We start from the raw sequence: 26,389 nt of genomic DNA, 5'->3' as shown, positions 1-26,389 counted from the left end.
AGATAGCTTTGGCTATTCGAGGTTTTTTGTATTTCCATACAAATTGTGAAATTATTTGTTCTAGCTCTGTGAAGAATACCGTTGGTAGCTTGATTGGGATTGCATTAAATCTATAAATTGCTTTGGGTAGTATACTCATTTTCACTATATTGATTCTTCCAATCCATGAACATGGTATATTTCTCCATCTGTTAGTGTCCTCTTTGATTTCTTTCACCAGTGTTTTATAGTTTTCTATGTATAGGTCTTTAGTTTCTCTAGGTAGATATATTCCTAAGTATTTTATTATTTCCGTTGCAATGGTGAATGGAATTGTTTCCTTAATTTCTCTTTCTGTTTTCTCATTATTAGTGTATAGGAATGCAAGGGATTTCTGTGTGTTGATTTTATATCCTGCAACTTTACTATAATCATTGATTAGTTCTAGTAATTTTCTGGTGGAGTCTTTAGGGTTTTCTATGTAGAGGATCATGTCATCTGCAAACAGTGAGAGTTTTACTTCTTCTTTTCCAATTTGGATTCCTTTTATTTTTCTGCTCTGATTGCTGTGGCCAAAACTTCCAAAACTATGTTGAATAGTAATGGTGAAAGTGGGCACCCTTGTCTTGTTCCTGACTTTAGAGGGAATGCTTTCAATTTTTCACCATTGACGATAATGTTTGCTGTGGGTTGTCATATATAGCTTTTATTATGTTGAGGTATGTTCCTTCTATTCCTGCTTTCTGGAGAGTTTTTATCATAAATGGATGTTGAATTTTGTCAAAGGCTTTCTCTGCATCTATTGAGATAATCATATGAGAAAACCATAATTTTAAAAATAAAAATTGAATGCATGAAAGGAATAACTTTTATATTATCTTTTAATACTGTTATTTTATATTATATTGTGTTTTAAAATTGTTAAATTCAAAATATTTTAGTATACTCATGATCATATCCTTTGATATAAAATTCATACAGTAATCAGAGTTGTCATCAGCAATAAACATAATAATGTTCAAATAGTGACTATTTCCAACCCACTCCAGTACTCTTGCCTGGAAAATCCCATGGACGGAGGAGCCTGGTAGGCTGCAGTCCATGGGGTCGCTAAGAGTCGGACACGACTGAGCGACTTCACTTTCACTTTTCACTTTCATGCACTGGAGAAGGAAATGGCAACCCACCCCAGTGTTCTTGCCTGGAGAATCCCAGGGACGGTGGAGCCTGATGGGCTGCAGTCCATGGGGTCACACAGAGTCGGACACGACTGACGTGACTTAGAAGCAGCAGTGACTATTTCTGTAACTTTAATCGTGTTCTTCACATTCTCTAAGCAGAGTTCAGATGACGAAGATTGTTCAGCAAAAGGAAGGAACCGTCACATTGTCATCAACAAGGCAGAACTTGCTAACTCAATTGAGGTGTTGGAGAGCTTCAAGCTGGCCAGAGAGAGCTGGGAGCTGCTCTATTCCCTGGAATTCCTGGACAAGGGTAAGGCGTACTTGTCCCGTTGGGATATTTCAGTTTTTATATGGAATCATCACACCAAAAAAGACTCATTATTCTACTCGAAATGTCAAGTCACTAATGGCTAAGTAAACTGATTATGGTAGTTCACACGTCTTAGGATCAGAGTTGGGGTGGAGTGGCAAGGAGAGTTTTTGGCCTTTTAAAACTTATATTGCTGGACTTTTTCTTTGCTTGCAGGGTTTGTTCTGGGCTTTCAGTTGTTCTGTCCCCCTGTGTTGTATCTTCCTCCAGCCACACGTACTAAGGTTACAGGAGTTAGTGCTGTTCTGTCTGCATTAATTCCATTGCCTGAACGTGAAAAGCTGAAATTCCAAACACTGTAGGAAGCCTGTTTTGAGTATACATGTAAATAAGAGGGAGTTTCTCTGTGTAATATTTGCACTAGTTTGTATTTCAGCGTTACTTAGAAATGACTGGCACTTGGCTAACCAGCATATTTTTCTGTGCTTTGGGATCAAGACCCTGACCTTCCTTTTGGCCAGTGGGCATCGGTCCCTGGCTGCTTCTGTCACGCGCCTCTCCCGATGCTTTGTCTGGCGTGTCGTCGTGTTTTCTAGTAAACATCGTGTTGCCCAATTTGTCCTTGTCACATCTAGAGCTGTGAACAGGTTTGTGACCTTGTCACATCTAGAGCTGTGAACAGGTTTGTGACTTTTGGAGGGGATTTTTTTCTTTAGTTATAGGTAGGCTTTTTAAAAAATGAATGAAACTCTTAGTGTCACGTGTTGATTATTTTAACTAGGTGAAAGCAAAGTAGCTTAAAAGATAAACGAAGTAACGTGTGAAAAGCACGTTGAACAGCTCTTAGCACATGATATGTACTTAGTGAGTGTCAGTGCCTAATAATATTTCTTACGTATTACTGGTAAGTATTCTTTCTCAGTTGTTAAAGAATCCACCTGCCAATGCAGGTGATGCAGGAAACCCAAGTTCCGTCCCTGGGTCAGGAAGATCCTCTGGAGAAGGGAATGGCTACCTACTCCACTGTTCTTACCTGGAGAATCCCATGGACAAAGGAGCCTGGCGGGCTGCAGTGCATGGGGGCACAGAGTCGGCCACGACTGAGCGACCGGCACTGTCACTGTGATTCCGCCCTACCTTTACCCTCTGATTAAAAGTCCAGACCAAAATAAATTAAAAAAAAAAAAGTTCAGACCAGTGTTTTAGGAATCAAAGTCTAAAGTTACATCCATGTCTTGATAATTTGTCTCTCTGACTGTTGTTCTCTTGATGGGTATGATGTTACATATCTTTGATAAATTTGTCTTTGAATTCTTGCTCAGAATTTACGAGAATTTGTTTGGCTTGGAAGACGGATACTTGGCTCTGGCTGAGAATCTTCCTCAACGATATGATCATCTATCAGGTAACGTGGGTTTATAAGTGCCTGTGTGCAGACAAGACTGTGATCTCCTGAGCGCATCTTCAGCGTGAAGGAGTGTGTGTTCCCTCCCGCTCTGAAGACAAGCATCCTGTCTTCCCTGGCGGGGACTGTGCTCCACTGTCATCTCAGAACAGCTCCCAGCGACAGGCCTGCATCTCCTGTCACGTGTGGCGTGTCCGGTCACACCTGTCTGTAGACGTCAGAGTTTACTTTTCAATGAAAGACAGGCCCTGCTCAGCCCCCTCTGCTCTGGTGGAGCCTGCCGCCCAGCTCTGCTGTCCTGGAGCAGGACCTGCCCGGAGGAGACAGAGGACTCAGTCCCAAGACAGAGGGGCTTCGGGCCTCCGTTGTGAAAAATGGGCCGGTTGCTGCCTCCAGCCTTCATGGAGGAGAAATAGTCAAATATTTGTAAGGAAAGAAAGAAAGTGAAGTCTCTTAGTCATGTCCGACTCTTTGCGACCCCTTGGACTGTAGCCAACCAGGCTCCTCTATCCATGGGATTTTCTAGGCTAGGGTACTGGAGTGGGTTGCCATTTCCTTCTCCAATTTATAAAGAAATGGCATATCAAAAATGTACTTTAATCAGAGAGCTTGTGTTATTTTATTTCCTCTCAAGAATTAAGACCAGAAAGAAAAATCTTTGTGTTTATAAGGTACCTCCATACAGATCGTCACTGGCTTTAACTAAGTGGGTTTGATCCTGTTGCTGCGTCTCCTTCCCCTTCTCACTTGGTTCAGCAGAAGTACCTGATTTGGAGTCGCTTGCTAGTGGCTCTGGAAGGTTTTATTATTAGTAGTATTCATTTACTTGTTCTTATTCATTTATTTATTTTACTTTGTATTGATCTTAAAAGGATGTAAAGATCGTTTGCGAAGATGCGTATCATAAAAGAGTACTTTCTCAGGACAGCTTATGAAGGCACATGGAATCTAAGAGCAAAAAGGAAGTTGTTTTCCTGATGGCTGTTTCTCTTGCTGTTGTGACTTTCTCAGGGTCAATATAAGAAGGCCATCGCCAGCTTGCACCACTTGGCAGCTCTCCAGGGATCACTTCCTCAGCCACAGATCTCGGGGCAGGGCACCTTGGAGCATCAGAGGGCACTCATCCAACTGGCCACCTGCCACTTCGCTCTAGGGGACTACAAAGTGAGTCCTGGGTGCCCGGCGGGTGTGGGGACCCTCCTGGGCGCCCTCGGCGACCCTGGGCCTTCCTCTCTTTCCTGGAGTGGCTTTTTAATTCCATGCATATTTACTTGAAACTTGCTCTTTCTGTGTAGGTTTTATTACCTGATCTGCTGGTGAAAAAGAACAGTGATTCTATTTTATTTAATTTCCTACTTTCCATTGCGTTTCTGTCTTATTTAATTTCCTACTTTCCATCGCGTTTCTATCTTATTTAATTTCCTACTTTCCATCGCGCACCTGAAGTCAAGAGATGGGTATTGAGGAATGGTGGCATTTGATTCTGAGTTCACTCTTGGCCCCACTGCTTAACTGGCTCTCTGTCTACCTCCAGAGTTTTAAGTTTTTAACTGCCCAGATGCCCACCTCTCGAAGCTGGAGCCTCAGGACCCTGTGGCCATGGGTGGTTCTGGACGTGCTGGAATGCCAGCCCCTCAGCCCAGGTGTTAGCTAGGGCTTGAGCAGCTGAGCCCTGGGGTCATCTGCTTCCAGCTCTGAGCAGCCTTACGAGTATTTTCTGGACTTGCCAAGATACAAAAAAGGCTGGGAAGCAGGGATTTAAGATTGCACGTCCTCGTCTGTAAAATGAAGGTAATAGGAGGGTTGTGCCTGACACACAGGAAATGCTCCCTCCGCGACCCTGTCACTCCTGGAGTTTGATGGGGGGACTGAGGGTGACGCCCCGCTCTCTGTGAGTCGAGACCACCTGTTCAGTGGGGTGTGGGGGCCGCCTCTCCTCCACTAGTGTGTCATCTGTCCGGTTTCACACCCGTCTTCTAAACCACGCCCTTAGGTGACTCTCCAAGGCCAGTGCATAGCCGTCCCCGCATCTTTCTCTCCTCTGAAAACCCTTCCTTCTCTTTTCTACATATCAAACCCTCCCGGCTTTAAGGCTTACATCAGGATAACCGTCCAGCCTAAAACTCCTCCTGCTGGTTTATTACCCTGTGTGTGTTTCTGCTTCATTTTAAATTGTGCTCCTTTACCGCCTGTCCCGTTCTGTTCATTTCTCTACGCAGTGAGTTAGTAAATGTCTTTAAGACAGGGCTGTACTTCTTTTAGACTCCATAGTGCTGTCAAACGCTTTAGTAGTTCAGTTAATACTCAATTAGTTTTTAAGTTTTGTTCTTTTGTTGTTTAACAGCAGACAGTGGGTCCGTGTTCCCTGAAAGGTCTAGTGCATGGATTTAATCTGAGTTATTTTTCCGTGTTCACTGTCAGGCAAGCAGCAGTGACCACTGCTCCCCAGCCTCTGTGCTCAGGTGGCCCGCTGTGTGCTGCAGAGACTGTAGTTACGGAGGCATGCTTTCCATCAGAAGCTCACAGTTACTTCCTTTTGGTCTCATCTTCTTCAGATGACGTGTGAGAAGGTCCTTGATTTGATGTGCTACATGGTCCTTCCCATCCAGGATGGAGGCAAGTCCCAGGAGGAGCCCTCCAAAATAAAGCCCAAGTTTAGAAAAGGTACAGTGGCAAATCCTAGTTTTATTTTCTAGAAATAGCTTTAGAACCCACCACTGGGAGTTTTTTTTTTTTTTAAATAGTTCCTGCAGTTCCTGACAAGGTGACACCCTGAGGTCTGCAGAGTTGGCAAGATGTGTAAGAAGCAGAGTGCTCTCCAGGCTGCTCTGGGCTCTGGGTTCACAAGCAGCTGTGCGTCTGTCCTCCTTCCGATATTCTCTTCCTTTCCTGAATGTGCTCTCTTCAAAGAATATCAGAGAGCTCCTTTTCTAATCTTTACCAATTCCAGGAAACTTTGTCATGATTAGTGGAGAAGGATCGCTCAGCGTATCTCAGGCTGCTTTGAGCTTCACTCCAAATTGCTCATTTGTTGAAAAATTACATAAGTTGAGCTGTGATGCTTCACAAGAAAGGAAAAGGGCCCCACTGTCCGGATCTCAGTTCCGTCTTAGAGGTGGAAAAAGATGCACCGTCAAACCCAAGCCCAGTAGAAAACAGGGAGTGATAAAGACAAGACCAGAGATCAGTGAAATAGAAACAAACGGAAGGAAACTAATAAAGCCAAAAGTTAATGAAATGGATGAACCCCTAACAAGACTGACCAGAATGACAGTGATTGCAAATGACCAGTATCAGGGATGGAAGAGGGAAGGAGCATCACCCTGGATCCTGCTGTAATCAGGGCAGTAAGAGCACAGGTTGTAAATAACTTTATGCCAATAAATTCAGCAATTTAGATGAAATGGAAAAAGTCCTTCAAAAACACAGCTTACCAGAATGGACACAAGATGAAGTAGAAAATCAGAACATTTTTATATCTATCAAATTTGTCATCAGAAACTTTCCCACAAAGAAAATTCCAGGTCCAGTTGGCTTCACTGTGAATCCTGTCAAGCATTTAGGAAGAAATAACTTCAATCCTGTAAGTAGTTTTTGAGAAAATAGAGGAAGAGAGAACACTTACCCTTCAGTTTTTAAGACCAGCATTAACCCTGACAGCACAACCAAACAGGAGCATCACAAGAGAAGAACATTAAAGGCCAGGGTCTGTCACGATCATAGATGCCAAAATTCTTAACAAAATATGAGCAAATACAGCCGTTTTTAAGAAAGATAAGACATAACAGCTGAGTGAATGCAGAGGCGGTTTAACCCAGGAAAGCCAATCAGCACAGATCATCACATTTGCAGATTAAAGGAGAAAAATCATAAGATTGTCTTAATAGATGCAGACAGAATTTAATTACGTCTGCATTTATCATTCACAATTAAAAACAAATAAACAACTCAGTAAATTAGAAAAAGGAGGAAAACGTCCCCAACATCATTCTTAGCTATGAAATACTGAGTGCTTTCCCCAGGACCAGCCGCGGTGCTGGTGTCTGCCCCCAGCTGCTCAGTGCAGCATCCTGGGATTCTCGCCAGCACAATAGGCAAGAAAAAGGAAGGTCAGAAAGGAACCGTCTTTATCCACAGCTACATATTTGGCCATGTAGCAAAGCCTAAGGACTCTCTAGATCAAATAACGTCAAAACCCATAAAATACTTAGAGATAAATTCAATGAAATGCCGCCCAGAACTACTACTACCATTAGTACAGGAAATTCAGGGTAAAACAATAGGCTGTCATTTTACATCAGGATGTGGAGAGTAAAGGGTGGCTGTGCTGACCATCAGGACGTGAAGATCCACATCACCCATGTGCTTCTGGAAGGCACATAGATTCATGCGGTCGGTTTGTAGACCAGCTTAGCAGACCAGGTCACACATCTCACTCCCTGGCTGTGTCTGAGACCAGCTTAGCAGACCAGGTCACATCTCACTGCCTGGCTATGTCTGAGACCAGCTTAGCAGACCAGGTCACATCTCACTGCCTGGCTATGTCTGAGACCAGCTTCACAGACCAGGTCACATCTCACTGCCTGGCCGTGTCTGAGACCAGCTTAGCAGACCAGGTCACATCTCACTGCCTGGCTGTGTCTGAGACCAGCTTAGCAGACCAGGTCACATCTCACTGCCTGGCCATGTCTGAGACCAGCTTAGCAGACCAGGTCACATCTCACTGCCTGGCTATGTGCCCCTTGTGGATGCAGACCTATCAGTGATTTCCAAACGTGGGCCCTCACCTCCTGGGTCGTGGATTTTCAACTAAAAATTTTCTTTTTTAGTGAGATAGACTGTAAATATATTACTAAAATGAATGCACCTCCAGTAAAATGGATAAATTTTACTTCACTAATCTTTTGTTTTAGGTATACAGTTGACCCTTGAACAATGCAGGAGTTAACCCAAGGGCTCTGACCCCCTCTCTCCTCCTGCTGCCCCCAGTAGTCAAAAATCCAGGTACTTTTCTCTCTCTGCCTCAGCACCCAGAATTGACAAATGACTTACCCACAGGCAGGAAGCTGCAACAGTTTGGGCAGAATCAGGGCTCAAACCCTAGTTCTTTTGATGGCACACGCTGTGATCTGTAATCCCGCAGTTAGTTCATCTAGAGATCTGTAAAGTGAAAACGCCGGTACTGTCTACTGAAAAGTCCACACACAAGTGGTCCCGTGCAGTTCAAACTTGTGCTGGTCCAGGGCCAGCGGTGTGCACGTGTGTGAGTGCGTGTGCATAGGAGCCACACGAAGGCAGTGTCTCTGTTCTTTGCTGTTGCTTGCCCTTGGAGTAGAGAAGGATTTAGGATATAAGGAGCACACACCATAAAGGAAAGGACTAAAATCTTGGTGTGAAAAATAGCCACTGCTCTCTACAAGTATGAAGAAATATATCAGAATGTTTATTTCAGCACTGTTTGTAATGGTGAAAAATGGGAAACCCCAGGGTTAAACGGAAAAGAATAGATAAATCAGTGGTGGTCTGTGTTACCAATAGAACATTATGTAACATGGAAAACCAGCAAGCTGGAGTCACAGGTGTCGCACTGCACACGATCAGCGGAGGGATGTGCAGGCTGAGACACCATTTACACCGCAGACTGGAAACACGAGGAACGTTCCTCTCAGGTGTACGGATACAGATTCTTGCCCGACAAGTGCGCAGTGTATGTAGGAATGCTGAGCCCCTCATTCAGCATGGCCCTTACCTCCAGGGCTTCCCTCATAGCTCAGTTGGTAAAGGATCCGCCTGCAGTGCAGGAGACCCCGGTTCAATTCCTGGGTTGGGAAGATCCCCTGGAGAAGGGACAGGCTACCCACTCAAGTATTCTGGTCTGGAGAATGCCATGGACGCAGTCCATGGGGTCACAAAGAGTCCGACACGACTGCACAACTTTCACTTTCTTTCCAGGGAGGGAGGCAGGGATCAGAAGGGGCTCACAGAAGGCAGACCGGATTTGTGATGCTGTGTATGAAAATCTAAAAATTAAACCCAGTGTCAACATTTTATAAAACTTGAGTGATAAAGCACACTGGTGTTTGTGATATTGTCTTGTCATTTTCTGTACATTTCAAAGGTTTCATAATAAAAGGTATTTAAGCAATTTTAGAAATTGAGATTGAGACGTGAAATCCAGAGACGATTCAAAAACCAATTTTTACCTTCACTAAATGTAATTGTGGTTTAACTGTGTTTGAGACCGTGTGACTGGGGCTTACCCTTTTTGTTTTAAGGAAAGCACCTCAATCATTTGCCCCTCTAAGCTCTCTTCTTTGCCTGCCTCGGGCTTCTCTTAGGTTCGGATCTGAAGCTCCTGCCGTGTACCAGCAAGGCCATCATGCCCTACTGTCTGCACTTGATGTTGGCTTGTTTTAAGGTAAGCTTCACGTTGATCAGCTCGTTACTGTTACTCTTCAGTCACTCAGGCTGACTCTTTGCCACCCCATGGACTGCAGTAGCTAGGCCCCTCTGTCCTCCACTGTCTCCCAAAGTTTGCTCAGACTTACGCCACTGAGTCATTGATGCCATCCAACCATCTCATTCTCTCCGCCCCTTCTCCTTTTGCCCTCTCCTTTTGCCAGCATCAGGGTCTTTAACAGTCATTTGGGTCTTTGCATCACGTGGCCAAAGTATTGGAGCTTCAGCATCAGTCCCTTCCAGTGAAGATTCACAGTTGATTTCTAGGATTGATTGCTGTGATCTCCTTGCAGTTCAGGGGACTCTCAAGAGTCTTCTCCAGCACCACAGTCCTAAAGCATCAGTTCTTCAGCACTCAGCTTTCTTTATGGTCCAACTCTCATGTCCATATATGACTGCTAGAAAAACCACGGCTTTGACTCTTCAGACCTTAGATGGCAAAGTGATGTCTCTGCTTTTTAATACACTATCTAGGTTTGTCATGGTTTTTCTTCTAAGGAGCAAGCATCTTTTAATTTCATGGCTGCAGTCACCATCTGCAGTGATTTTGGAGCCCAAGAAAATAAAGTCTGTCAGTGCTTCCACTGTTTCATGATTAGCATGAAAGGAATTTAATTCAGAGGATTGTTCTGAAGATCTGGAGTGACTCAAGTTGAGAGCCTTGAGCACACGTTAGTTTAGTCTTTTGACAGCATGTTGGTATAGCAAGGGAAGCAGTGGGAGGAATAAACAAATATTTATTAAATGTCAGCTGCATTAGGCAGAGAAGAGTAGGCAATAACCTCCGTCCTTGAGACGCAATGTTACCTATTAGTCCAGGTACCAGTGAGGCAGACACGCACGTAGCCTCGCCTGTCGTGATGTCCAGTGTTTTATGAGTTAGCCTGCAAGTCAGGATGTACTAGGTGCCACAGAATGGCACAGAGAATGCCACAGAATGGAGCAGAGGTGCTCTTGGGCTCAGAGAGGGCTGTGAGTTTATCATCCTAGAGTGAGGCCCCCAGAGCTGCGGCGCCTCAGGATGGTTGACGGAACGCAGGGCTGGGGCGGCCGGGGGCGGACAGGCTGAACCCCCACGGCCCCTGAGCGGGCGGCTCCACGTTGGACGCCAGTCCCCAGCCCTGCTCTTGGTCTGTACTGGGCGGCAGAAGCAGCTTGGAGTGATTTTAGGCAGGGTGCCGATCCTGACCAGGAAGCCCTGTGACGATTTCTCACTTCACGTTCCTGCCTCCTCCCCGCCTGCCCCGTCCTCGTCCTCGTCCTCGGGTGTCCTCAGACTTCTCTCCAAGGGCGCCTCTGGCCCGCCCTCCACCCCCCGCCCAGCTCCTTAAGAGCAGCCCCCGATCCTTCCTCTGGTGCTCAGCTTCCTCCCGCCTCACCCCACCTTCAGAGCCTCCGTCCCCACCTGCGTGACCCGCTCCCACCAGGACGCTGCCCGGGCGCCGGGTCCCCTGGCCGGGCCCCTCGCCGCCGGCCTCGGTCACCCTGTGACCCACGCCCCCACCCCGTATCCGCAGCTGAGAGCCTTCACGGACAGCAGGGACGACATGGCACTGGGCCACGCCATCGTCCTTCTGCAGCACGAGTGGCCGCGCGGGGAGGCGCTCTTCCTGAAAGCCGTCAGCAAGATCTGCCAGCAAGGGAACTTCCAGTACGAGAACTTCTTCAATTACGTCACAAGTATCCTTTGCCCTGTCTGAGCAGAAGAAACTGCTGGGACAAAAATGAGTGAACCCTTTGGGGGAGAGAGAGTGGTGTCAGTGATGTGGGGAGAAAGGAGGAGTGGAGCTCTGAGATGGGGTCGTGGCTGTCAGTCTTGTGAAAGGAGAGACCTCAGAGAGGGGCCAGGAATGTCAGCAGCCCCGGTCCCTTTCCCACTTGGAGCGACTTGTTGGAAGGTGCCCGGGATGCTGAAGGGCCCCGGTGGCGGATGGGCCGCGGGACGTAGTCGTTCACTGGGCTCCGTCTGGGAAGGGGCCCCGGGTCCGTGGTCACAGCAGCAGGTGTCACAGGTGTCCCGAGCACCCACCAGAGACACTGCCCCACCGGCACCTGCTTTCATGACGGGGAGCGTTGGACTTGGTACTGCTGAACAGGGAGAAGCCACCTTAGAATCCAAGGTCTGGTGCTCACACTTGCTTCTCTTACCTGCTAGTTTTCATTTGCGAGGTGCCTACAGCAGTGTTTCTTAACCTTTGGGTAGAGGTAGAGGGGTGGAAATAATACCCCTACCACCCCCCCCCCTTTTTTTTTCATTTCTTATTAGGAAAGCCAAAGGTGTTGCTTTCACGACCACGCAGGCCGTTTAACCACCCATATGAAAACCGTAATTCTCTTTGGGAAGGAGTTTGGTTGGCGTAGGAATCGTTGGTTTGGACTCAGGCAGGCCCGGGTTGCTGGTAGGGTGGCCGCGGGTGTTACCCAGGAGCTGCAAGCCCGTGTCCGCCTCCGAGAGAGCAGGGCTCCTGGCTCCCACAAGTGGTTCCCTGACTCTGGCCTCAGATATCGACATGCTGGAGGAGTTCGCCTACCTGAGAACTCAGGAAGGTGGGAAGATCCATCTGGAACTGCTGCCCAATCAAGGAATGCTGATCAAGTAAGCCCCCCCATCTCCCGCTCTCTGTGCGTGTCGGAAATGTTTGTAAATATCTGTAGCTTTCAGACATTTAGTAGGAAGGAATCCAAACTGTATTTTTAAGAAGGTTTGACTCCAGGGATCCTTTTGAACTTGGCCTTCCCTTAACTACATTTCTAATGGAAGCGTGTTTAAATTGGGGTAGTTCTGTCACTTTTGATACTTTTTTCACCAGACGAAAGTCTCATTCACAGAACCTTTTTCCTTTCTAAAACATACAGACTGATCCTATAATTTCTGATTAGAACACTTTTCATTAAGAAAAGCCATGCTTCATCACAGCTGTGCTGGATTAGGAAAAACCTGCAGACCTGATTTACACACTGCACTTTCAGGCCCTCACCAGCGAGCTGCCCGCTCACATCAGGTGGCCCCCCCCCCAGCCTCTGCAGCGAGGCTGGGGCTTGGTCTGGCCAAGCCCCCCTACACCTGGATGAAGTCAGTGACCATTTATGATTTTTAAATAGCTCATGACCCCCGCTTCTGCCCTCCAGTCCTCATCGCGGTGTGGACAGTGCATCCTCCCTGCTGTGGACGGCCACGCATGGTGTGACGTGTGGTCCCCCTCCGCGTCCTGCACGGTCCTCGTGTGCAAGGCAGGGTCACTGTCTCTGCAGGAGATGGAGACCCGAGGGAGAGCCCAGTGCTGTTGAGGCTCGGACCAGCTCCTTTTCCTGCCTCGTGAGAGGGACAAGTTTCCGGTTGAAAGCAGGAATTTGCATCTTGTTCCATCCATGGAGGGTGTTAGAAATGTCAGGAGAGGGAAGTGAGAGGCATTCCTTCTGGATTCCCTAAACCTCAGGGTCGGGCACAGCCCACATGGTGTCCTGTCAGGAATGGGAATATACGGCGAGGGGGTGTGCTTCTCCTTCATCTTGCAGATGTTGCTAAATATTCTGAAGATTTAACATGCAGACAGAAGACCTGTACACATTAGCTGGCTTAGGCAAGTGCGCCAGGCACGCTTATCTTCCTGCTCCGTTAGCTTCCCTCGAACCGGGGGAAGATAACTGCCTGGTTCAAAATATTCTTAACGGTGTTTGAGAACAAAGATGGCTTTTTGACATGGGAACCTAGGTAAGCCGTTTTGTGTTGTGGCTGCCCGGTTTTGAGGCTGGATTCACAAACATAACTTTGAATAACTTTTCCTTTAATTCCCATGAACACACACCATACAAACTGTCATAATAGAGAGACAGCCTCAGCTGGATCAACTCCATTTAGTTAAGGTTAAACCTAAGTTTAACAATCCTCCCACCACTAAGCTGATGCTCAGCTGTGGAAGGTGACAGACGGGGTTGTCAGACAATCAAGACTGACCCTTCCTTCTTCAGCCAGTTTTATTGAGCTGCTCAAGACACGGGGATGTGCAGACCAGCTCTCGGACAAGGGTGAAGGCCGGGGCTGTTGGACAGCCAGCGTGACTGGCTGTGGGGTGTTCAGGGCGAGGCAGAGACACAGCAGGCATTTCTAGGCTTTTGAGGATTAATTGTGCCCCCCCCTCCCCACCCACGGTTAGTATAACCTTTAGTCTCTTCTAACGCCCTATGCCCAGTAGAAGACCACTCAGCTTCCTAGGAAACCTGCTCCTCCGTCAGTCTGGAAGCAGGCACAGGGGCTCCTGCTTAGTGAGCTGACTGTGTGAGTCTCAGAGTTTGCCTGAAACCTGCCTGACAAATTTCTGATGAGAAACTCCTGCAGAGAAGCGGGCCACCTGAGCCAGTTGAGGTACAGTTAGAATCTTGAGTAAAACTATCCCATTCCTTTAACTTTTGGTTTGCAAACAAATTACCCGCAGCCGTTACAGACCCGCAGCTGAGTGCGGAGATGTGGGGAGCAGAGGCCAGCCCCTCCAGGCCAGCCCAGGCCTGGGCGAGGCCACCTGTCCATCCTGGTGTGGGGCGAGTGCCGGGGCGCCGGGGCCTGACGGCAGGAGGGACCAGCTTGGGTCTGCGCTCTGCGGGTTGCCCTCTCGTATCTGAAGGAGAGAAATGCTTCCCCGCAGATGCTGGCCGTGCCCTGGAGGCGCTCGGCTGAGCGACCCAGACGCTCCGTCCCTGCGGGTGCCCTGAGCTGGGCGCGGGCCCGTGCTCTCAGAGTTGACCCCGGCCAACGTGCGATTGTCACAGCACCCCAAGAAGCCGCGGCCCAGACTCGCGTCGTCCCCCTTCCCGTTCCTTTTCTCACTACCTTGTGAACTTTAAACTCAGCCTTTACCAAAAACACGCCAGTCCTGTCAGTCTTCTCAGAAGGGCCTCTTCCACGTGGGGCTTCAGTCCCATCAGCGATGGTTCAGAAACGTCGCCAGGTTGCTCTGTGGGACTGGTGTGGTCACGACAGGCGTGGGGCCCTGCCCCTCCGTGGCCGTCCCGGGGCACCGCACCAGCCTCTTCCCCGGCGCCCCTTCTACACCGGATCTCAGCGGGCTGAGCCGGGGCCTGGGCGCACGTGCAGCCGGGGGGCCCCGTCCTCCCGAAGCCGCCACGCGGGGCCCAGGGCTGCCGGCCCCCCGTCTCATGCGTTTTCTCTGGAGTGTTGTTTTTTAAGTGCAGGCTGAGTCGGTGTGGGTGTTTGAATGCCGCTGTTTGCTGTTTTTTAAAGGCCTTCTAGCCCTCCCATGGGGCTACTGCAGCAGGAATTCTTCCCTGTGCTTCAGCCCAGCATACAGACTGCCGACAGGTACCGCGCGGACACGCCTGCTCATAGTGTGCTGTTCGTTGACATGTCTTACCGCCCATGGTTTTCAGCTCTTCGTTCCTCGGTGCCCTTTTTCATGCTTTATTTAATTTTTTAATTTGTTCCGCATTCCTTGGCAAGCCATCTGGTTGTAATATTGTTAACATTTCTTATTTTTTTCCATAAGTTGCCAGTGTTTTTGTGTTCAATTTAAAAATCATTATGGATCTGGAAATAAGTGAACATTATATGAAAGTGTGTCAGATTAAGCACACATCAGATCAGGCACTGAACTACGATTCTCTTTTCATAAAACATAAGGCATTTGGTGATAAATGTTTAAGGATAGCAAAACTCAGAAGTGAATTTTTATCCTGGGATTTCCAAATTCGTGCCCAGGGTTGAGGGTTCGGCCTCAATGAGCTGGCTTTAGCAGAGTTATTTTCGTGACACTGACCTCACCTTTCTGAATTGAAAATAACTGGTAGGCAGGACACCATGTTTATTAACTGGTTTATCCTGGTCTTAAACCACAGAAGCTAATTCATTCTCTTCTTCATCCAAACTTACCAGAGCAAAAGAAACTCTGATAGAAACATAGTTGAGTTGCACTGCTCCTCATGTATGGAAACGGTCTGGCCTTGGGCCCATGCCCAGTGGGACACGGCGCTTTGTGATTACCAGCATGAAGGGGAGCCTCTGGTTGGAGGCTCCCATGCCCTTCACTCAGGGTCTGCAAACACCAGTGTCTCTCACTGGGTCAGAGGGCGGGCTCTCATGTGGGGCTGCAGGCTGGGTCCCCCAAGAGCCATATCTCAGGGCAGCACAGAGGGGCTGCTTGTGCCCCCAGTGGGGCTCACTGACCCTGTGTCCTCCCTGCCGAGGTCAGCAGCTGGACCCGGCTAGAAGTGTCCACGGAGACCCGAGTTTTGTCCGTGGCTGTGCTGGCGAACGCTGCGTAGTTCTGTAAGCCGCCCACGGGCACGTGGAGTGGCTGGTAGTACAGCGCTCGTCTAACCACGCCTGGGTTTTTTATTTCCCCTTCTGTTACCCTGCAACTTTCCACTTCTGTTGTTCTTACTTGATATGATTCAGGTTTTAAAAACAGAAACATTTTTAAAAGTGGTCTCAAACCTTTTAATTTTGGCCAGTACCCTCACAGTCTAGTTTTACATCCCTGGCTGGGGATGGAGGTGCCTTGTGTTGGTCTGAATCCACCCCATCACTGAGCAGCTGGTTACAACTCCTTTCCTCTGACTTGAACCCACTGAACTTTGCTAGGTGTTTCTTTTCCTTTCTTCATGTTGGTGTCCGGGGTTCCCTCTGTGACCCCCTTCTCTGAGGCACACCCTCCAGGGCACCCTGAGCGACCCACCTTTGCTTCCCTGACCAGGGGCTCCCGGGCCCCCCCAGACCTCGAGGAGGCTCTCCTCCAGGGACTCTGCTCCTGTGTCCGTGCCAGACCCGCATCTCAGGACCCCAGCTGTGCCCACTTCCCGCACATAGGCCTGGCATCGTGGGGAGCAGAGTCGTGTTGGTGACCCAGGCTGTGCGGAGACCCCAGCCAGGGGTCACGGCCACAGTCCTGCCCACTCGGGCGACCTGCCCCCCGAGGCCGGCCTGGCTGGGCCCGAGAGCCATGTGGCCTGAGCAGTGAGCCCCGCGTCACTGAACTGTGTGCGAGTCGGGGGAGCCCAGCGTCAGAGCTGCGGGAGCCAGAGGCAGGCAGCCGGCATCTGGCTGGAACTGCTCAGGCATGTAGAACAGCCTTGTCCCGAGTGGGGAAGGTGACACTCCGGTTCTGAGTCTTTCCAAGAAGCACCAGGCGGGGGGCTGTTTGGTCAGGGCGTTTTTCTTTCCAAAGCTCTCCGCTAGTTTGAGGCAGGCCGTTCTCCTGCCCGGGGACCACGGACCTGTGCGGCCGTGCTAACCAACCGCCCGTTTGTCTCCCTGTCGCCGCCCCGCCAGGCACCACACGGTCACCCGGGGCATCACCAAGGGCGTGAAGGAGGACTTCCGCCTGGCCATGGAGCGACAGGTGTCCCGCTGCGGGGAGAGCCTGATGCTGGTGCTGCACAGGTTCTGCGTCAACGAGAAGATCCTGCTGCTCCAGACCCTGGCCTGAGGGCCGTCCCGGAAGGGAGCCTCCAGGTCTGACTCCTCCGTCACTTAGAAGCAGTTCCCAAGAGTCTGAGAAGCTGTTTCTATTTTTGTCACTTTTTGGGGTAATTTTTGTAAAACAAAAGAACTTGTTTTGTAAATAAATTGGGGTGTTTGTTTTTACTTTTTAATTCTTTTAAGTGTACGAACGAGAGTGTCCTTTATTTAGAAAGACGTTTGCTTCCACGACCTCAAGATTTTCTTTAGCATAGTTAGGCTTTGGTGACTATTAGGTATCAACACCTAGACCTTTTCCTTCAGCAAGTTTTAATATCGAAAACCTTCATGCCAGAATGAACGAGAGTGAGCTTCCACTGAAGGTGCTTTGGGGGCCAGGGTGGGTCCTGCCCAGAGGTCCGGGAAGGGTGTGGAGGACGTGTCCCCGGCCCTGCAGCCACCCACCAGCCCAGCTCCAGCTGGCCCCTCCTTTCCGATACCAGGGACAAGCTCCTGCCTCTGCCTCAGGCGTGTCATGGGAGCAGGCATGGGCCCTTCCCCCGGGTGGCTGTGAAGATGGAGAGGGATGAGCTTGGGCCAGGGCTTCCCACCTCTGAGTCCGTGGGAGCAGGCATGGGCCCTCCCCCAGGTGGCTGTGAAGATGGAGAGGGACGAGCTTGGGCCAGGGCTTCCCACCTCTGAGTCCGTGGGAGCAGGCATGGGCCCTCCCCCGGTGGCTGTGAAGATGGAGAGGGACGAGCTTGGCCCAGGGCTTCCCACCTCTGAGTCCAGCATGGGTGTCAGGCTGGTGTCTGTCACTTTCTGAAATACCTTAGGTAAGCATCACATGAACAGTTGTTTCTCGGGAGCCTAAAGAATGAAAGAGCTAAGAAGTTCAGTCACTGCTGGCGAAGCGGGTCCATTGCCTGCACGTGCAGCAAGCCAGATGCTGAGGTGCAGTGGTTTGCAGCCAAGTGAGGCAGGAGAACAAGTCTCGGAGCCGCCCGCCGAGGGTGAGGGGCACTTGTAGTGTGAGCAGGGTGGCCGCAGGCACAGGGACAGATGAAGTGATGGCTCTTCTGTGCCGGGGTACCTGGGCTCCTGCCTCGGCACATTCACACCAGAGGCCCCGAACGTGATCTGAGGGTGGAGGCTTCTGATAGCAGGCCATTCACAGGAACCCCACACGGCCCCACCTTCAGGGTTGGGGATCCCAACCACGCTTAGCCACCTTGTGCTGGGCAGGAGCTAACTCCAGGCTCCCAGGCTGCAAGAGGCCAGGAGGCTGTGCATTTAAAGAGGAAGAACAGAAAACAGATAACCAAACTGAGCTTGTTGAGTGAAAACAGGCTGCAGGTGGAGCAGTTTTAACCTGTTCCCTTCACTGGAGTCCTGTGAGAGAAGCTCAGGAACTTGTTAGTCACCAGTTTTGGTCACCCCTCTAGAGAGTGAAAAAGTTGGCTTAAAGCTCAACATTCAGAAAACTAAGATCATGGCATCTGGTCCCATCACTTCATGGGAAATAGATAGGGAAACAGTGGAAATAATGTCAGACTTTATTTTGGGGGGCTCCAAAATCACTGCAGATGTTGATTGCAGCCATGAAATTAAAAGACACTTACTCCTTGGAAGGAAAGTTATGACCAACCTAGATAGCATATTCAAAAGCAGAGACATTACTTTGCCAACAAAGGTCCGTCTAGTCAAGGCTATGGTTTTTCCAGTGGTCATGTATGGGTGTGAGAGTTGGACTGTGAAGAAAGCTGAGCGCCAAAGAATTGATGCTTTTGAACTGTGGTGTTGGAGAAGACTCTTGAGAGTCCCTTGAACTGCAAGAAGATCCAACCAGTCCATCCCAAAGGAGATCAGCCCTGGGTGTTCATTGGAAGGACTGATGCTGAAGCTGAAACTCCGATACTTTGGCCACCTCATGCGAAGAGTTGACTCATTGGAAAAGACTCTGATGCTGGGAGGGATTGGGGACAGGAGGAGAAGGGGATGACAGAGGATGAGATGGCTGGATGGCATCACCGACTCAACGGACATAAGTTTGGGTAAACTCCAGGAGTTGGTGATGGACAGGGAGGCCTTGTGTGCTGCGATTCATGGGGTCGCAAAGAGTTGGACATGACTGAGCAACTGAACTGACTTGACTGACTAGAGCATGGCTTCATTACCTTGCATGAGAAGTTTATATAAAGGGGCTTCCCTGGTGGTCTAGTGGTTAAGCCTTCACCTTGCAGTGCCAGGGGACACAGGTTCAGTCCCTGGTTGGGGAATTAAGATCCTGCATGCCACAGGACAACTAAGCCTACTCACTGCACGAGCCCAACTAAGACCTAACACAGCCAAATAAACAAATGTTTTTAAAAATATTTTTTTTTTAATGACCATACTGCTCAAGACAATCTACAGATTCAATGCAATCCCTATCAAATTACCAATGGCACTTTTCCACAAAACTAGAACAAAAGCTTTAAAAACCTGTATGGAAACACATAAGACCCCACCCAAGTAAGCCAAAGCCATCATAAGAAACAAAAACAGAGCTAGAGGAATCAGGTTCCCTGACTTGAGACTATACTACAAAGCTACAGTCATCAAAACAGTATGGTACTGGCAAAGAAACAGAAATGGAAAAAAGGCAGTCTCTTCAATATGTGGTGCTGGGAAACTGGACAGCTACATGTAGAAGAACAAAATCAGAACATTCTTAACACCATATAGAAATACCAACTCAAAATAGATTAAAGACCTAAATGTAAGACCAGATACTATAAAACTCTCAGAGAGAAATATAGGCAGGATATTTCTTTGACATAAATCAGCAATATATTTTGGATCTATATCCTAGAATAACAAAAACAAATGAGACCTAATTAAAACTTTTTGCACACAAAAGGAAACCATAGATAGGAGGAAAAGATAACCCAGAGAACACATTTGCAAATGATAACAACTGACAATCTTCAGAATAGAGAGACACCTCATGCAACTCAATATCAAATCACATAACTCAGTCAAAAACTGGGCAGAAGACTTATATATTTCTCTGAAGATGACTGATGGCCAAGAAGCACATGGAAAAAATGCTTATTATCACATATTATTAGGGAAATGCAAATCAAAACTACAATGAGGTATCACCTCACACCAGTCAGAATGGCCATCACCAAAAAGTCTACATATAAATGCTGGAGAGGGTGAGGAGAAAAGGGAACCCTCCTCCCTGTTGGTAGGAATGTAAATTAGTGCAGCCGCTATGAAGAACAGTGTGGAGGCTCCTTAAAAAACTAAAAACAGAGCTACCATGCGACCCAGCAATCCCCACGGAGCAATGAAGCCCGTGTGTCAGCACCACTGAGCCTGTGCTCTAGAGCCTGGAAGTCGCAACAAGAGAAGCATCGCAATGAGAAGCCCAAGCACCTCAGCGAAGAGTAGCCCCCGCTCCCTGCAGCTAGAAAAAAGCCCAGCAAAAAAGAGAAATGTGCAGCAATGAAGACCCGGCACAGCCAAAGACAAACAAAAAAAATTTTTTTTTTTTTAAATCATCCTGTTGTTTTTACCATCATGTGTGTTGCCCCTAGCAACTTTCACAGTAAACGCCGTAGACACTTTTTGGTTTCATAATCCCTTCTTCAGATCAGTGTTTGGGGGCTGCACACATCAAAACAAGACTTCCTAACACCCACGTGTGTAGCCCCAGATAAAAGGGACCAATCATCTTTTTTTTTAATTCAGTGGTGCCTGGGATTTGTCAAACGGACGTGAGCTGCTGTCTCCTAGGCAGGCAGGAGTTGGTGCCACTTCACAGTAGTGGTAAAGAACCCGCCTGCCAAGGCAGGAAGACATAGAGACGTGGGCGGGCTCAATCCCTGGGTTGGGAAGATCCCCTGGAGGAGGAAATGGCAATCCACTCCAACATTCTTGCCTGGAGAATCCCATGGACAGAGGAGCCTGGCAGGATACAGTCCAGGGGGTTGCAAAGAGTCAGGCATGACTGAAGGGACTTGGCATGCACACACGACTTAACAAGCCAAACAACATATGGAGTTTAATCACATAGAAGAAAATTTCTTATGTATCAAAGTGGGAAGGTGTGACCACTGGCAAGGTAAAATGCAACACTGAAAAGCCATGAAAGGTGGGAAAAACAGAAAAGAACTGACCTCTGTAGGGAAAGTCCTGGAGATCAGGACAGAATCCCACTGGCCCTGAGATGGGAACAGACACTGTGGGAAGCCATGTGCTTGGCCCTGTGGAACGGAGGCCAGCTGTCCTGACAGCTGTGCTCAGGCTGGATTCTGCCAAGGAGAGCTGGGGGGAGGCTGGCTGCCTCTGCGTGTCTGCACATCCGCAATTAAATCAGGCGTTAACATGTAGCGTGTCTAATCAACTTTGAACTTGGAAGTGCATTTAGCCTGGAGAAAAACAATGTATGGGAATTAATGCCCAAGAAAAACTGACTGTCAGGAGAAAAATGTTGGCTCGCCTCATCCGTGAAAACAGGTTACACAAACACACAACCGAAGACCACCCTGGCAGTGCGTTTTCCCGCCTAATTTCAAACTCTAAACAAAAGTTGTGTTTAAATCCCGCACTGCATTGTTCTAGGGTTGTGGCTCTACTGCTTAGCGTTTTTTTTAAAGCTCTTCCCCTGGATTTTCACAATTGATGGAAACCTCTTCTGAAAGGCAGTTTGAGATGTTGAGAAAATTTCTCAAAGTCCGTTTGCCACCCCTGTTTATTTGGGACGACATTAAAGGAAAAAAGCTAATATGTTGACTTTTATTTAAGCTGATACTGGGCGACACAAACTCGACTGCTGTGCATCATGAAAGAGGCCTTTTATGGGCCAGCGTGATGGAGGTAAAGTGTAAGAACAGCAGCCTACTAACTTCATTATAAAGAGGAATTAGGAATCTACGTGCACAAATGAAGACACGATGTTAGCTTACGATAGCCCCACTACAGAACAGCACGCTTTGCTTTGTTCCTCAAGGATTCCACCCGACTTCCCCCAAAGATGCCCCGTGACGGGTGTTTTCTGCAGGCAGCGCTGCCCAGGGGCGTCCACACCCCTCCCCAGGGAGATGCCAGCTGTCCCCACTCAGCCCGGGCCCAGCCAGGCCAAGCTCCCTGTCATGGCTGGTCTTGCACAGTCTGGGGAGGGTTTTCTGGACAATAATATTAGGCGCCATCGAGGGAACGCCTGCTCCCTCCCGCGTGGAGTTGATTTGTGTGCAGCCTTCCTGATGGCGATGGGGCGGCATCTGGGCCTTGGGGTTGAACTGGGGCCTGCTCGCCCCAGGACTACTTCCGGGTGATGCTCTCCTGCTAACCCAGCTGGAGCCGGAGTTCCTGTGCTTTCAAGCTCAAGACACCCTAACTGGTGTTCTCCCCAGTTGGGTGCACTGCCTCTGCAGGGGGCCCTGCTCAGCCACACCCACTGAGACTGGGGGGGACACAGCTGTGACCACCCACAGAGGTGCCCTGCAAGAGAGGGGCCTCCTCAGCGAGGACCACCCCTCACCCCTGCGCGCACACGTGCACGCCAGGTATACGCTACATTTTCAGCACTTAGACTAAGGACACACCCACCACCACCGCTTTGCTTCCACGAATGTTGATTTGGCACCTGTTCCACGTGGGCATGGGGCCCGGGCACGGCGTCTGCACTTGAAGAACGTGCAAATGGGCAAGGCCTCACCCTCCACGAGCTATGGTCCAGCGCGGGAGGCCGGTCCAGTGCCTAGATGACTGTCGTGCAGGGCAGAAAGCGATCACGCTGCGAGGCTGACCCCAGTCACATATTAGAGGACACAGAGGAAAAAAATATTACTTTGGGATAAGAACAGGAGATGAGAGAAGGTGCCCTAGAGGCAGGGGGTGAGTGTGACAGCTCAGATGTCGACAGAAAATGAAGAAGAAAAAAGTAGAACAGGACCACTAGTCACAGTCAGACGCCAGAGGCCCAGCTCCCTGAGGAGGTGGGAAGTGGCGCTGGAACTAGGAGGCACATCCAAGGGCTGGGAGGAAGCCAGGCAGGTGCTCTGGGCTCAGCCAGGGACGGTTTTGCCTGCCCACAGCACTGTTCCAGCTCCAGGGGAAGTTCTTGCAAGGAAGGCATTTGATCTGAGAGCGTCCCCCATGACTCAATCTGCCTGCCAATGCAGGAGACACAGGAAACGGTTTCGATCCCTGGGTCAGGAAGATCCCCTGGAGGAGGGCATGGCCACCCACTCCAGTATTCTTGCCTGGAGAATCCCACGGACAGAGGAGCCTGGTGGGCTACAGTCCACAGGATCACAAAGAGTGAGACACGACCGAGCAACTAAGCACCGCGACACTGCTTTATGAAGTATAATCCATTCCCCCCCACCCCTCAAACGCCAAAAGGCTTTTATTGTTGGAAAATTAAAGCAATCACAGCTCTATGAACTAACTGATCAGGCCTTGTGAAAAAATAATGTAAGTCAACTCTGCAAACAGGTCATCTAAGTGCCTCAGTTTCTGAATTTCCACCACCCGGGGCTGACAGTTGGCTACACCGCAAAGGGTAACAGGAACCTGGTTCTGATGCTGTGGGAACAGATATGGTAAACAGGACTGAGGGGCAGCCCTGGCTTTACACGGAGGGGGACACTTGATAATGGCAGTTTCCCACCTACACTGCTCGCGTTTTCCTTCTGACAAGTTGTCCACATCCTCCCAGCACAGCCCACTCCACGATGCTGCCGGGGCCTCCAACAGTGAGGTGCAGCACGGCCTGGGGCAGTGAACAGTGACTTTACAGGAGGGACCCAGGGAGGGAGGCCAGTTCAGAAACTATTCCAAGGGTCTGGGCAAGAGGAGCAGGCGGTGACCATGAGAATGAGGACTTCCGGGTGGGAGCCGGGGACAGACCTGAGAAGACTCTGCGACGACTGAACGCGGGAAAGGGGCAGACAGGAGGGAAGGCGGGTGAAGCCGGGAGACGGAGGGTCAGCTGTGTGCAGAGCTGCGGCAGCCCGAGCTGGAAAGTTCTGCGGAAGACGGGGGCGGGGGTTGCCCGGATGCTGGCGGTCATGCAGGTGGAGGCATCCTCGGGCGGGCAGGTACAAGTTGGGATGTAAGTTGGGGCAGAGACAGGGTAGCTGGAAAGCACGTCATCCACGGGGCGACAGCTGACGCCAGGGGACAGGCTGAGGTGAGCCCACTTCATCACACGAGGATGCTCTGCAGTGCGACCTTTCTGTCACAGAGAAGCCCTGGACACAGGACCCTGCATCACGGGAGTGCTGGTCCTCTGTGTTCTCCGCCTTCGCGCCCGACAAACGATGCTTTAGTTTGGTGATTCCAAGCAGGAAAGCTGCCTCTGCCGTGGAGGGTCATTCTGAAAGGAGTCACTCCAGTGAGAGCTTTTTAAACATCATTTATTTTGAAGCATTTTCAGTAACAAAATGATCTCTTCTAAGGATTTCAGGAAAGCCACTGATGCCTCCCACCCCACTGGGTCTCAGGGCTAGAGCGGACCTGCCTGGTGAGGATGGCAGAGCGAGCGGGCTCCTCTCTTCCTAGAGACAGAGGATGGCTCAGGGGACCCTCCCCCTCCAGATACACAGACAGACAGACGGGTGAGAGGCGGGTGGGCAGACAGATGGAGAGGTGATGAGCTCAGGGAGGTGCCTAAGTAGATAACTGTTGGTGAGCATGGCCAGGAATCACACGTCTACAGTTTCACTTATTTTTCAAGTGGGGAAATGCAGACATTGGCTTCTGAGGGAAAGGCATTTTTTTAGACCCACCCATACCTTACGGATCTGAAAGGGTATTACTTGGACTTTCTTGGAATATTAAACTACGTAACCAAAATATAGTAGACTATGTTACTACACGTGACACCCAGTGAGCTTCACAGTCAGACACGACAGCGATGGTGGCATCTTGGTCTCTGTGGACAAGCGTGGGAAGACAAGGCTGCAGGGAAACATGGATGATGCAGCTTCATCCGGCACAGAAGCAAAGGCGCCTGGTCATCCCTTGTGAAAAATTCAACCACACAGCCTTAGAATGAAGTTCCAGAGGCAGCCGTGCACACAGCAGATGGAGAGAAAAGACAATTATGGTTCAGCTGTTTGAGCTCTGTGTACACAGGCCAAGTTGGATGAGTTGTGTCCCAGTCAACCAGCCTGAGCACGTCCGCATCGCCCCCTTAACTGGGAAACACACAGCCCATCTGTTTTATAAGCAAGGACTCCTGTCAGTGATCCCCGGGGCCCAGCCATTCTGCCAGGAACACATCTCGGCTGGGGCCTCAGATTTTCCAGAACACCTTCTTCTTATAGAGGGCGAAGGCGATGAGCACCCACAGGGCGGTGGCGACCATGTTCTGCACGAGGTGCTCCTTGTGTGACTGCTGGTCCCCCAGCTTCCACTGGAAAGGGAAGTAGTTGGCGAAGACCTCATGTCCCACGTACACCAGGATCGAGTTCATCCCTGGGGAGACACAGTGGTCATCCGCCTAACTCTGGACATTTGACTTTGGTTCAGTGGAAAAAGAGAAAAAGCACCCACTTCTGCTATCGGCTATGGCCCAGAGATATAAGGGATGGGTATGTTAAGGATTTGAGTGTAAATTACAACCGAAAGTTAGAAAATACTCCTTTTGTCAAGTGTGACTCTGGAATACTAAACCTGAAAGTCAGAAATATTAACTTACCTTCTCTACCCAGAAAACCCGAGGACAAGACAGAGTAGCTGTTACTGGACTCGGGGCTGAAACGAGTCACTGAAATCGTCTGCCGCCTCTCGTCTTGGGTGGAAGCGCGTCTAAACCGGCCCCAGCGTCCCCAGGCGGCGCCTAGCATCACTCACGCGTCATCTCTAGGGTGCATGTGTGGGGGTGGTTGTTCCATGAGAAGGCACAGCCCCTTTTGTGAAGCGCCCGGAACCAATGACCTGCCTGAGGAGGCCAGCCGGGTGCGTTTACGACCCCACAAACGAAACGGTAAAATGGGGGGCTGCCTGGGAACAGAGCCAGCGATGCCTGCCTGGGCCCCCAGGACACGCTCCACACCGGCCACTCGCGGCCTCCAGCCGGTCCTCTGGGTGCCCTCCTCCGCGCAGCCTGGGGCGGGGGGGCTCACCCGGGTAGAAGAACGGGGCTCCCGTCCACAGCCCCTTGACATCCACCACGGGGTAGAGGGCCAGCAGGATGAGGAAGGCCAAGGAGCTCAGCGTGGTGACGTAGGAGATGGACCTGGGGGACAGCGGGCGTCTTAGGGCCCCAGAGAGCGCGGTGGATGCCCGCCCCACCCCCAGGTGTGACGGCAGCGGGGCTTCCACACCTACCAGAGGTTTTTGTTTACTGGAATAAAGCCTTCATTTTCAGATGCTTTCGTCAGAGCCACAGAAACAAGCCCCTGGAGGTGGGGATGGGGTGGGGAGAAAAATGTTAAAAGTTTTTTCCCTCATCTCCAGAAACAACGGTGGTTCCAAACTGAAAACCAGGAGTGACTTCCTCGCTTAGGGAAAGCTGGAAAGTGTGCCCTCCGTTTTATTCTTTTATCTAGAAAAACATGTTTAAGGTATCAGTATGGGCTCCCCTGGTGGTCCAGTGGTTACAAATCCGCCTTGCAATGCAGGGGACACAGGTTCGATCC

At 49.8% G+C, this 26,389-nt stretch overlaps 2 protein-coding genes across 10 annotated transcripts in view; one reads left to right on the top strand and one right to left on the bottom strand.

The window, feature by feature from the left end:
- Positions 1 to 16,953, top strand: part of INTS10 (integrator complex subunit 10) — a 33,593-nt gene extending 16,640 nt beyond the window's left edge. For 3 of the 8 annotated variants that reach the window (XM_061404623.1, XM_061404629.1, XM_061404631.1), the window contains 8 exons: positions 1,317 to 1,473; positions 2,796 to 2,878; positions 3,890 to 4,042; positions 5,434 to 5,542; positions 9,217 to 9,296; positions 10,728 to 11,017; positions 11,840 to 11,933; positions 16,617 to 16,953. In XM_061404623.1, the coding sequence (XP_061260607.1) occupies positions 1,317 to 1,473; positions 2,796 to 2,878; positions 3,890 to 4,042; positions 5,434 to 5,542; positions 9,217 to 9,296; positions 10,728 to 11,017; positions 11,840 to 11,933; positions 16,617 to 16,805 (1,155 nt within the window). In that variant the 3' untranslated portion in view covers positions 16,806 to 16,953. Of the gene's footprint in view, positions 1 to 1,316; positions 1,474 to 2,795; positions 2,879 to 3,889; positions 4,043 to 5,433; positions 5,543 to 9,216; positions 9,297 to 10,727; positions 11,018 to 11,839; positions 11,934 to 14,573; positions 14,652 to 16,616 lie in introns of all 8 variants that reach the window. The other 5 variants (XM_061404625.1, XM_061404626.1, XM_061404624.1 and 2 more) reach the window with 5 other exon arrangements.
- A 7,189-nt stretch (positions 16,954 to 24,142) lies between these two features.
- Positions 24,143 to 26,389, bottom strand: part of HGSNAT (heparan-alpha-glucosaminide N-acetyltransferase) — a 33,730-nt gene continuing 31,483 nt past the window's right edge. For both annotated transcript variants that reach the window (XM_061404632.1, XM_061404633.1), the window contains 3 exons: positions 26,079 to 26,149; positions 25,874 to 25,986; positions 24,143 to 25,223 (listed from right to left, as the gene is read on the bottom strand). In XM_061404632.1, coding sequence (XP_061260616.1) covers positions 25,042 to 25,223; positions 25,874 to 25,986; positions 26,079 to 26,149 — 366 coding nt within the window. In that variant the 3' untranslated portion in view covers positions 24,143 to 25,041. The remainder of the gene's footprint in view (positions 25,224 to 25,873; positions 25,987 to 26,078; positions 26,150 to 26,389) is intronic.

The sequence above is a fragment of the Bos javanicus genome, chromosome 27, assembly GCF_032452875.1.
Source record: "Bos javanicus breed banteng chromosome 27, ARS-OSU_banteng_1.0, whole genome shotgun sequence".
Lineage (NCBI taxonomy): Eukaryota > Metazoa > Chordata > Mammalia > Artiodactyla > Bovidae > Bos > Bos javanicus.
The sequence above is the reverse complement of the archived record's forward strand: the minus strand, read 5'-3'. Positions and strand labels throughout refer to the sequence as shown.